General features: G+C 42.9%; 1 protein-coding gene across 1 annotated transcript in view; it reads right to left on the minus strand.

The window, feature by feature from the left end:
- XYLT1 (xylosyltransferase I) overlaps window positions 1-13,258 on the minus strand; it is a gene marked incomplete at its 5' end in the record, with an annotated part of 92,111 nt that overhangs the window by 59,429 nt on the left and 19,424 nt on the right. Inside the window, 2 exons of the mRNA XM_010080277.1 lie at window positions 480-682; window positions 1,323-1,495. Coding sequence (XP_010078579.1) covers window positions 480-682; window positions 1,323-1,495 — 376 coding nt within the window. The remainder of the gene's footprint in view (window positions 1-479; window positions 683-1,322; window positions 1,496-13,258) is intronic.

A 13,258-nucleotide genomic window follows, 5' to 3' on the forward strand; every position in this document is an offset into this window, starting at 1 on the left:
TCACCTTCACCGAATCTATATTCATACCTTCAACACTTTCTGAGACATCAGATCAAACTGCTGATAAGAGCTCCAAGAGGGAGGAATCTCTCCATGCCTGGGGTTCATTTGCTGAGCTCCAGCACTTCCTTCTACTTTACTCACCCTTTCTTGCAGGTGCCCCTTGCTGGAAATACTGACTAAATAGAGGAGCTTTCTCAGTAAAAGTGAAGAACCAGCGCTGCTAGCCTGCTCACAGCTGCAGTCCCTCCTGGGCAAGTGGCAGACACATGGGGTACAGTACGGTGATTGTCTCCTTGGGCTAAGATGTGGCTGGCAGACACCAGCCTCATCAAGAGGAGTCTTCTGCTGTGAGACAGAAGAAACTGCCCCTCTGACCTCCCCTTCTTGCAGCGCAGCATGGACACGTCATCCTTTATGTCCTTCAATACATATTTCTTTTAGAAACAAAACGTACATTCTCAAAATACTCATTGTACCTGATCGGGTAGTCAGCAGCGCTGAGGTTAATGAAGAAATCCCACGGCCAGTCACTCATCTCCATTAAGTCCCTCATGGCCTGCAGGTAGGTGGACAGAAGACTTGCTCCTCCCCAGATAGTTGCCATTCTCCAAGACGTGACTCTCACATTTGGGTACTGGTTGGCAAACTGGAGCACTTGTCGGTGCAAGTAATTGGATCGCTTTACAGGAGAAAAAAGTAATACATTCACGTTACTCTGTCCAAAATTGCCCCTCCTTGTATTCACTAACCACCAACTCTACTTCATGACTCACCAAGCATTGCCATTGCTTTGCCCTCACTTACTATGGCACACAACCTTTTGCTAAATGCTGACTTGGAAATGTACAGAGACTCCTATTTAATTATTTTTATTACAGCTACAGTAATCACTAATCAGTGTAACTAGCTCTTATTTATCATTTGTCATCAGTAGATCCCAAAGGGCTTTCATAAAGGAGGTGACTGTTACTACCTCCCTTTTACAGTGTCAAGTAAAGTAACTTGCCCAAAGCACGTCAGGTCAGCTCTCCATCCAGTGGGTCACTGCTAGCACTCTGCATCAACTTATCCATTACTGTTAACTAAATGTACAACAGACAGACAAGGATACTCATAGACACATAAGGAGAATTGAAGGCTGTTACATAGAGAAGGTAACAAGAGAAAAAAAAAAAGAGGCTCCAAACATACAACAGATGGAGAGACAAAAAGTGACATGCACTCTATGCAGCAGAGGTAAAGAGAAGATGAAGAAGATGACATAGATGGGTAGGCTGACAGATGGTGAGACAGGCAATTTATAACCAGTGATATATTACCTTGTCAACATGAATGTAATAAAAATGGTCTTTATGGTAAATAGCCTTAAACATGCGTTGGAGCTGCCGAGAAGCTCTGCCATGAACAACCAAGACAAATGCGATCCTGACTGGGTTGGCTGGCATGTATTCTACGGAGTCCTCATCCCACTGTACATTGTTGTTGGCTTTTCCTGTTTGAAAACAAAACACAGGACATCTCTGAGTGTATCCAGAGGGCAGGGGTGCAGAGAGTAGTATACATTTCACCTTGGTTCTTTCTTCAAAAGCAGTTTCTAAGGGGAAGCGAGAACTCACAAAGGGTGCCAGCCAGCATGCCATCAAGATCGTAATCCTCTCCTCCGTCACCACAGAGGGTCATCACCCCACAGGCAGCAGCCACGCCAGCCTTCCCCACGCAGCCCTGCCCGCATGCCTCAGCCTGGACAACGCTGCATGAACACGGGTCAGTACCCAAATGTTTATCAGTCGGATCAAGCTCTACCCGGGTACACACATTTGCATCTTCAAAGGAACCACCTCAGAGTTTCTAAGCACTGTTCAAAGTATTCAAAAAATGCTAAGGCCAACTTTTCCCCCTGCTCCCCCAGAACTGACACCCCCACCCCGTCACACCTTGTTTATCAGAAGGTGCTCGTTCCTGTGACCAGCACAGCTCTGCTGAGAAGCTCGTGGAACTCTGCTGCTTAACAGCTGCTGAGGATCATCTCAACTGATGGCATTTATTTGTAACAGCAGATGTATCCTGGAACCTTTAAATGGCAACCTGCATACCTCCAGTTCTTCATGTAAGAGCAGGGCTCTTACAATTCTATTTAAAATTTATGTTAATTTTTATTTTCATGGAAAAAATTCTGGTCTCAATCTTGTAAAGCAAACATCGCAGCGTAAGGTTAAGACAAGATGTACTGATTAACAGAAGAGCTAGAGGGACATTTTTACTCAGGAATTTCAGGTGCTTTGTTTTGGGTTTGAGTATGAGCTCTTCAACTCAAAACCTGAACACAATGTAAGAAAAATACAATTTTATCCAAAAACTGCCATTCATTCTTCAACCTCTCGAGTGCTGTGAGCTTTTAAGGACCTTTCTCAACAAAAATTATTTAGGAAGAACCCAAAATTTTGAATATAAGCAGAACAAGGAAGGAAAATGCCTCAAAGCTCAAATAAACCCTCCTGCCCCAATTTTCCTCTTGCATATTTTAACTTTTTTCTTTTTTAAATAGAAGGCAATATCACTGTCTCAAAAGTTACTTACTCCCTTTCCCCTGTCCCTCCCACCAAGGGTACAATTTTTACAGTTTGATCCCCTTAATTGTACTGAAATGCCCTTGAGTAATTGAAACACTCCTTTTACACTTCCACAGGAGAGAGATCCTGCTGTAATGGGAGTACCACAGCCCAGAAAGGGATGGTTTCAACATTTCCCATAACCCTCCCTTCAAGTTTCTCCTCCTCAGCAATGCTTCCCTAGCACATTTGGTTTAAGTCAGAATACGTTCTTTCCATCCTGGAGGTCCAGGAAAGTTGTGCATGTAAGACATGTACCCAGTCTCTGGAATTAAGGCTCTTTGCTGGACTATATAAGGGGCTAAAAGGCAGGTATGTGCCTATTCAGGAATATACATCGATACTGAGCACTGAAGAGCCCACAAAGTCCCAGAGGATCACTGCCCCATGTAAAAGACGCTTACCTCTCTGCAGCCCCTTGACAAACATCTATCTGCAGTAGTTCTGCTCAGAAACTAACGCAACTTTGTTGCCCCCAGCTGTATTCAGACTACCCATCAGGAAATTTCTAGCCCCGTGAGTCACTCTTAACTTTCAACAGCACATCAACAACTTAGGTGGTATGTCTTTAAAAAACCTCCCTCACTAATTCAATCAGACTTGGATGAACAGCATGAAAGGCTTAGAAAAAGCCTAGATTCCATTTCTTCTATCATTTTCAGCTTGTTTCTTATGGCCATTTGCCTATGCTCAGTTCTACTGTTTCTCCCACATCGCTGATGAGCTCCCAATGCATGTGCTTAGGCCTTCTTTCTGCACAGTGACAGGGACAGAAAGGGACCGTGAAAGACAGAGAACATGCTTGCAAGGAGAATTGACAGGGAAATGAAGGGCAATTACAATTGCTGAAACAACGCATTTTTCTTTTAAACTGCTTTGATTTCAAGATGATGATGTCCCATCAATGGACTCAAATATTTTTAGTGGTTTTTGTTACATTTCTGGACACCTCTCTTCTGAAATTAGTGGCTTTCTACAATGATATGTAGAAGGTGAGGGGAATTTAAAATAGCCATATTGTGGATCTTTTATTTTAAACTAACTTGCTTTCAATACCCACACTATCATTTATCTAGCAATTACTGAGAACAAAATCCTCCTGAATTTTCATCTGAAATGCCACCTCACTTCATCGGGCTTCTCTAATAAATTCCTGTAGTGACTTATTTTCCTCTCTGCTATTTTCCTACCCTAACCTCTTTTTCCATGTTTTCTTTCTTTGCTTCTCTTTTAGGTTCAGGTTTTTACAGTCCCATTTTCCACCTGAATACTATTATGGCTTCTTCAATCTAATCCTATTCTTGGCTGTCTGGAATTTCACGAAGGTAAGAATGTTGTATTTTTTCCATATGTCAGAATATCTGCTACTTCTGCACTACACTGCTACTTCCCTGGTTTTAGTGCTTGGCTGATGAGTAACCTCCATTTTGCAGACCACTCCACTGATAAAGAAACAGCCTGGTTTGCAAATAAGATACAATTGGGAGGAAACATTCAGTTGATTATCTGCTTACTGAAAAACACAGTATGATTTCAGAGCTGCATAAACGTCAAGATTTGAATAGCCCTAACCACTGCATTCCTATAAAACTTCTCATGCAAATGCATACCGCAGTCTTGCCCACCATGTTAATGCCTCCATATTAACGGCCTGCCTCTCACATAAGAGCACGTCCCCTTCTGGGTGTTAGGACAGAAGACACAGAAGATACACCAGATGACTTCACTTAACATCATACCATCCAGCAGTGATAAAAATGTAGAAGGATTTTAAGGCAGCACTTGCATTTGATAGCTACTCCAGTGCCACCACTACATCACCATTTGCCACATACACTAAAGCGCATGCAGGGTGCTAATTCGAGTGGCCTCCACCCTTGGTCCCTTCAGTCCAACAAAAAGCAGTTGCCAAGATCACCTTTCTCTCCCTGGTCCCAAAGAGCCCTTGCAATATTTTCACCTCTGTTCACTCTTCTCCTTCTTGCCCACCATGGGCAGCTTCCTTCCTCTGCAGCACTCCCTGTGCTCAGCCTTCGCTCGCACTTGTCACCTCTCCACGTGTCATCATCTGCCTTTCCAAGAAAAATGAGTCAAGCCAACACAGGAGAATTCCCCTCTTCTCCTGCCCAGGTTGCCTGGGGCAGTCTCAGTGGGACTGGAGCGGCACCCCGTCTCACCCAGAAACCTTCTCTGAGCATGCACGCGTTCCGATGCACCCCCATGTCTAACTGCCATTAGTACAGGCATTCCCTTCCTGTGCATTTAAGGAATTCCCTTTTTCTAAGGGAACTTACGCAGATCGCTGTTTTATAAAATGTAAAAAGCCCACAATGTTAATATAAGGTAAAACAAAAGCCCTGAAGAATATTACATCTTGGGAGTGCAGCTCTAGCCTTGGAAATAGCTTCACACACATGAGCGAGTGGGGAGAGTGACTGGAGTGTCCTCTTTGGTGCTGTCTGGCACAGGCCAAACAGTAGCTCTGGCCTGGAAGACAGCAGGGCTTGCCTTAAATTCCCTCAAAGTTTGCCATTTCATTACACAATGGAAACGACGGATGGAAGAGTGACTTCTCATGCTGCCTTGCTTCAGAGAAACTGCCACATGGAACCTCAACACAGCTCACCCAGCTCATAACACACATGTTCTGGCCCTTGTATCAAAGCAGATTTGCAGATACAAAGGTGGCGTTTGGTGGTTACAGAGCAAAATTTGGTCTCTTTCACAAACTTACTGAGAAAAGCAAAAGTTGCCCTTCTGGCTTCCTGCTGGCAGTGTGACAGGACTAACACCAACGTGTGTAAGCAGGAAAACCCAGGCGTGCTTTTGCAGTAACAGCAGAATCTCAGCTCTAGTGCAATTTCAACTTGCACTTTCTAGAGCCTGGAAAATTCAATACTCGTAATTAAGAGCTTAACCTTTAACTATTGCAGCATTACTAAATGCCAGAATAATAAACATGGCACAATCATTCTCATGTTCGTTGTGATGCCACATTATGTTCAACTATCCACCAATGTAACTCTGAGCCAGCCTGTGAATCTTTTACTTCTGTTGCTAATTAATGAGATCACCAGACTCCTCCAGCAGCACGAAGCAATCTTTTAATGAATTTCGTGAGCCATATTGGTTTTTGTAAATCAATCAATCAGCTTCTATCCTCAGATTGGTATTGTCCTGGCCATTCAACAGAATACTCCTGCACAGATACACGGATGCCATTGACTTCATCTGAACACAGCTGCGCGTGTCCACTTCGCCTTGACAGTCGGAATCAATGGATAGAGGACATCAGAAGAGTTATTGCTGTGTAGTTCAGCACACTATTTACTGCTATTACTTCCACAAATGCAATCAGAAGCCCTGCCATTATAGTGGGAGTACTAGCCATAATCACTCCAAAGAGGCCTCACTTAAACTCACAGGAGCAGCCCCATTTCCGCAACAGCCGAACTTAGACTTCGACTACAAACTCCTTTCAATTGCTCACAACTCAGGTTGCAGGTTGAAAATGTCCAGGCTTGGCTTTTGTCTGAAAATGTTTTCCATTTTGGTTAGAGCAAAACCAGTTTTGCCTTGTTCAAATGATGACAGGAATGAAAAAAAAAATAATTCCTTCATCTAGAAAACCCAATTTTTGTAACAGACCTAGTAGTAGCAGCAGTAGTTTGAGTTATATAAAAACAACAAAAAACCTCACTGAGCAATTTCCCAGTGAGCAATCAGGACCTGATGAAAAGTCTCTGTCTGAGGGCTTGGTAATAGCAACATTTATCTGGACTTATCCAGAACTCTTACTGAAGTTAAGGCCCAATGATCCATTACAGCAAGTGCCTCATTTGCCATCAGGCTCGAGAGGGGATGTTCTGACTTCCCACAGTACCCTCCAGTGAAGACACCTTGCACAGACAAGGTAACTCACGAAGCACAGTGTGTGTCAATCATACTCAGATGAAAAAGCTATTTTTCCTATGCCAGAACCTAGAAAACTGTCTTTAGCAACATTAATCCCAACTTTGGGATGCCAATTTTCACCTCCAGTCTAGGAAATGATTCATTTGCTCCCATGGTGGCCCTTGTGGACATCTTTGGTGAAAGATTTTAAGTGAGCACAGATTTCTTTTTTTTTTTTTTAAATTATTATTACTACTTATATGTAAAATGCCCACTGGTCTATTCACAGTGTAGAAGATCCTTCTGGCAAATAAGGGTATTCACCAAAAAGTGTGCTGAGCAGCATGTGCAGTTTTGGTGACATGTACACTGCCAGCCAACCAGCCACCCCCAGCTCTGGGTATCACAGAAATGTCCTGCTCGCTGCCAAGGCCATCGCCTGCCTTCCTGTGCCTCCAAGAAGCAGCACGAGTTGACTGTGTTTAGCATCTCAGGGAATCAGCACCTTTGGGTGCCAGCGGAGCACATCTACTGCCCAGGTGAAAGAGGGGCTGGGTTTCACCTCTAGCAAAACAAACCAAGCTCCTGATACATGACTGGTCACACGCGTGGCTCCTTTTAGTGGTTTTAACTTGCTCAGCAAAGTAGGAGAGGTGAAATCAGCTGAGATCTTCTGTACAACTGTTCCATGGCACAGGGATTTGAGAGGGATGGTTATAGCTTACAGAATGAAGTGTTGCTGGTTATATTCCATAGATTTCCTTAAAATTGCTGTTACCCATGCTTTTTATCTGTGAGTTAGAGTTGAGCACTTTGGGTAAAATTTCAGAAATCATGCTGCTATTGAAAAGTGGATTTTTTTTGCAGTGACGTTTTATCTCAACAACCTCGTTCTAGTATTTTTCATCCTCAGACACTACCAATGTTTTATCTCAACAACCTCATTCTAGTATTTTTCATCCTCAGACACTACCATGAACTACAGAAGCAATTTATGATCCTCTGTAAGTTCATATGATCAAGTAACCCACAAGCAAAAATCAATGCAAGGTAGGCGGGAAGCAGCAAGACATAATTTACAAGCACTCAATGACTAGTCCATTTAACATTAAAGAGAGAGATTTCAGTAATGTTCTTTACATGCTGAGCAGAAGTCCTGGCTTAGAACAAAGGGGCTGCTGACGTGGGCATTTTGAGCATGCTTTAATCATTTCAGAGGGTGACAGTATAGACTCAGGTCAGTCAGAGGAGAAGAGGCACTGCCTTACAGCTGGACAATTCCCTGCAGGAGATCACTACAAGTTTCTCTGCAGTGAGGTTGTGAACTGATAAGCAGCTCAGCATCCCTGCAGAATTTAATCTAAAAAGGGAAACCCACTGCCTTTACAGATTTGGGCTGAGTTCTGCTGCAACCCCTGTGCTGGAGATTTCTAATAACATCCATGAACAAAGGAAGGTAGGAAGATAGAGAGGTAGAGGACACACAGGTAGAACTGTTTCATTCCCACAGCCGGATCATAAGAAGATGAATCATTTCTATCTTTTCCCAAGGGGAAAAAAAAAAAAAAGAAATTTCTGTTTTGGAAATTGAAAGAAAACATTTCCATCCCAGCTTTGTCATTCTTCTGTTCTAACTATTCAACATTTGTGCTGCATGCACCACTTCCAAGGCTCACTCAGGAACCCATTGGGGCAGGCATCATTCGTTAAGCAAATCCAGAGGGACACCCTGGCACCAGGAAAATTTGTGGATGTTTTTCACACGATGTGAAGGATTCGTTGTAAAGGATGAAATTATAAGAACCTTCAGAACAAAGATAGAAATCTTTTGTACCACCAAACCTGTGAAAGCAGTTGGGATAACACAGGACTGTTCAAAATCATCTTCAGTACAGAACATCAGGCTGTGTGCAGGCGTGTACATGCGTGTGCTGCGACAGTGCATTTACAGCCATTAAACTTCAAACAAAACCAGGGGCATTTGCTTTGAAGCAGCCTGCCATATTTAAAAAAAAAAAAAAAATCTTTGTTCTGTCTTGTAGTCCGTTTCCAGTAGTTACCAAAACCATTTTTACGATTTGCAAATGACCACTACACTGCACTTGCAACACACACTAAGCTTAATTTACTATGATACTTATCTAGGCAGGCCAATAACCTCAGTAACAAGCTTGCTTTTCTGACTATTCTAATTATGAAAATGGTAGCATTCCTGGGAGACAAATCTCAATTACTTGTAGTTTTGCTGGAGTGTGTTAGCCAACCATTTTCTCTCTTTTCCCACTGACTCTCATGAATAAATAACACTCAAAAGCAACAGTAAATTAATTAATGTTGAATTAGAATTAATTTCCTAATAGTAATATTTATCATATCAATTAACAGCCAATTTGCACATCATGATCAGTGTTATTAGGGTGAATACAAAATGCCTTCTAAGTGAGCATTAGGTTATTTTTGCTATATTCAGTGACACTACCGGACTTTAGAGAGGTAATCCAGAGCAGATCCAACAACAGACACAACTATTTCTTGCAAAGACCGTTCACTCCTCTGGCACCTTATACCTTAGTTCAACTTAACATTTTGGAGGTAACAGTCTTGGAAACCACAAAGAAGAGAAAGACCAGGATTTACACGTACCTGTACCATTACAGCCTTAATAAAACGCTCGAATAGAAGAGAGATTTTTTTCCAGCTTGGCTCTTGGAACTAACCAGCAGCCCATTCAGAGTGGGACCCCCAGCTCAGAGACAAAACTTGTGGAGACCAACCAGCTAATCCCTGAAACCAGGAGCAACTCCTGAAAGCACCAGATCTGTGACAATACAGTCAAGACAAAAGAAGAAAAGCAGTCCTGTCTTTTATGGTTAATACATAAGGTGTGAAGGTTTTCTTAATGTGTGGAGCCACCCTCCTCTCCCAGCAAGCTCACTGCAGGGTGAGACACTTCATCCAGGTCTTGTGGCCCAAGAGCTGTCTCCTCCCCAGCAGAGTGACGACTGCCCAGGGGATCCTTGCGCTCATTAAGAGGGGAGAGGATACAGAAAGAAAAAAAAAATAGAGAAAGAGTTGAGATGAGGCATGCGTTTAGACATCTTACCTGCCACTGATTGTTGTTAAGGACGCTCCTTTCAACAGTACAAAACTAATGGGAACAGGAATTTGTCAGATGAGACAAGTCATCCCACCGCTCCCATGAAAACTGATGACACAAACCCAAATGGAAGCATTTATGAAACCTCATTCCCTATTTGCATTTTCTGGACACAGCCAAAGCCATGCCAACAGCACTGTGGCTTCTACAAAACCAGCATCGCAGTGCTGGGAGGCCCCCCAGTTCCTCTGGGCAGCTGGTTTAGCTGGTATGTGCTCTGTGCCACTGGCCACCCACACATCCTTCCTGGAGAGCCCCGGCAGGGCTGCTGGCCACCCAGCTGCCTGCAGCCCCCTGCCCCTCTGGTCAGTGACAGCAGCAAGATTCATACTGCCCAAGTGCAGCAACACAATTTAGGTGCCTAATCTAACACATGGGCCTCTCCAAACAGTCTGTGGAGGCAGAAGGACTCTCCAGAGGCTGTTCAAGAGATGGCAATAGAGGCAGAATTGGCCAGTGGCAACACGGCTCGTTTCTGCCAATGGACTCAGTTTCTTCAAGGCAACAGTGGAATACATGTACATCAGTCTCCTCCTGGTACAGTGAAGATGCTGCTTGGAGACATGTGTGATGGCAGACCAGAGGTGCTCCCAGATCCTGCAGTTTGCCCTAAGGGCACCTAAATTAGACAGTCAACTACCGATTTAGGTGTCCTGAATTACACACCAGAGGATGCCAGCCCTCTCGCTGCAGATGGATTAACACCCCAACTTGGACACCAATGACAGGCTCACTGCTGCTGGTGCCAAAACCAACAGTGGGCTTTGGAGTCAGCTCTTCTCTACACTGAAGCACTTCACTCCCTTCCCTGCCAGAGAAGCCTTTCGATTCCTTGTGCAGGACAAGAGTAAAACATAGAAAACGTCCATATTTCAGCTCAGACCCTATTCTGCCTCAAATCATCAGCAAGTTTAATCCTCCAAGCAACAGAAACTTGAAAGCCAACCAGTTACTACAGAGGAACCAATGCATACATTAAACCAGAAAGTAACGATGTCAACATAACAAATCCCAAGCATAACAGCAATAGAGCTGTATCAAGGGTCACGTGTCAAATAAGCATTTGAAATAGCCTTTGTTAATTCCAGTGCCTGGTTTTGTGTTTTGTGGTGTGCTAGGAGACTGGCACATCCTTACCTTCACTCCATCTCTTCCTGTCATGCTCACAGCACGAGTAATCAATAAGGAGTGAAAACATAAACAATTACACAGTTTAAATAAGCCTCTACTTCATATAACCTCCCAGGAGATATTCATGTACTGCTGAGACTACTAAGAAATGAATGGGTAGATAAAAGCATGTTTCTTACCTGGCTGATCAATGTCTTCCCATTCTGTCTTACTGTGCTGTCATCTTTCAAGTCCTATGTAAAGTATCTTTTCCCCAGACATTCTTAAGAAATGAACAGTTAATCATTATAATCAGTTAGTGTAAGGCCAGGACCAAGTTAATTTACACCATACGAGGATCTGGTGTGTTAACTCGAAATTAATCCTTCCTTTGAGATTCCCATTACATCTGTCTCCTGTTTTTGAATGCAGAATTGGAAGGACAGTCTGCCTTTATTCTGTGCCCAAAACAATTATGAACGTAATGTTGGAAACAGACCAAAAAAGCCAAGACTTTCACAGGTATTCCACATAGCTAGTTTGAAAACCTCTCGTTAGGTACTGAGAATAGAGACTGACACCAGCAAAAGTGAAAATAAACCAACAAACCTGTGCTTTGTGTCCATGTGTTGTAAAATGCAGAAGTTTAGCCTTGCCTTTTAGCTGACACTAGTTGCACTGCAAGTGAAGTTAGTAGGAATTCCACAACAGAGTCAAAAGAGAGAGAAAAGATAAATAGCACATGCCTGAGCAGATTCACTCCAAAGCTGTCAGGCTTTGCTTCCTCCACATCCCTTTGAGTTAAGCTTTATGGATTTCAAAACTGCAGGGCTGGGACACAGCTGAGTGCTTTCAAGAATCTCACGCTATGGCAATAAAAGATGCGTGACCCATCAGATTCAGTCTGTGTATGCCACATAAATACATATATGCCTTGTGTGTGTATACACACACCGTATACACTGGTAGGTTGGTTAAAAATAATTGGAATTGAAATATTTAAACTGAAATGCCACACCTAAAAAACTAGCTTCCTACAGAAATAAATGCAGTTTCTGCATTCAGAGTAGGAGGTTTTTTTTACCATGTGTGCTGACACATAACTATTGTCAAATATCCCTCATGTCGAAGGATGCTGGTAAGCAATGGTTTTCCCAAATGACTCGAAGCAAATCTGCTCCCAAACAAGAGAGCTGCAGAAGCATGGCCGTTCCATTTCTGCAGGGTTTCTGCTGTAACACCTGTGATTTCTTGTTACCTCTGGTCAGCACAACCAGCACGATAGAGGGACATCAGCTCCAGTGTCAGCAGATTCACTTCTAGCTCTGCAGATCACAAGGCTCAGCTCCACTGGTACTCCCAGCAAGACCAGGACATTTCCAGCCTCCCTGCTTAAAATTCCCCCGGTTGTCACCCACTGCTTAAAGGCTCCTCAGGTGACAAAGTCCTTTTGATGAGCAGAAATGGGAAACATTAGGGAGGAATCAGAGCACTAAATACTCTTCAAAGATCTGTGCATTCCCTTAATATTAGCATTCATCTATATGATCCACTTTTCTCTGTATTGTGTGCATTAGATGAACTAACTCTGTAATTTAAATTTCTAAAGACACACATAACCTCGCCGAGTCTACCTCAACCTACCAAAAGTACTTCCCATTTGCCCATCTGAATAGTTAACACATTATTTTATCATTGATCAGTTCTTGTACTTCAAGAAAGCTTGCTACCACGTGTACTACTTAAAGAATGAGCATGAGCAACTGTACCCAACACAGAAGAAAAAGAGGACCGATCTTCTCTTAGTATATTACTTGTCAGACAGAGGAACGCAATATGACATTTCCAACAGCAAATATATTCCACTATAAGCAATTAACACTGGTTCTTTTGGCAGACTTCAAAAGATTATTCATATGGTATTCTAAGTTACAATAACATCTGAATAATAAATAACACCACACTACTCTATCTGGATTTTAACATATATGGACAGGTCAAAACACAGGAAAAACAGATGGATGTCGATTCTTGCACAGGCCACCCTTACAGTGCAAAATTGTTCATTAACATAGAAAATGTTCAGGAGGTAAATATGCGCATTGTTAGAAAAACCAAGCGCTAGTGACAGTAAGCACTCTGGATCTAATTAAAATGGAGAATTTTGGCCTGTGCACTGCGTATTGCAAACTGTGACTCTTCCTGGAGTCAGAGAAGGTAGGGCTGGGCTCTCCTTCCTGGCTGGAACGCTTTCCAGAAGCCGCTTCTGATCAAGAGGGATTAGTAATGATGGTTTAAGAAGAAAAATCATTGAGCATTAATCCTCTAAACATTTCATAGCCAACATATCTTTAATACAATCCTTCTAATCCAATTAGCGTGCCTTGAAAATCATATCTCGAATTCCATGCTTCATTGTGATCGGTTCTGTGCGAGTGAAACATCCATCCACAAGACAGCTGCTAAATGCCTTCTCCTCTTTCCA

This window comes from Pterocles gutturalis, unplaced genomic scaffold (genome assembly GCF_000699245.1).
Source record: "Pterocles gutturalis isolate BGI_N339 unplaced genomic scaffold, ASM69924v1 scaffold8269, whole genome shotgun sequence".
Classification (NCBI taxonomy): Eukaryota; Metazoa; Chordata; class Aves; order Pterocliformes; family Pteroclidae; genus Pterocles; species Pterocles gutturalis.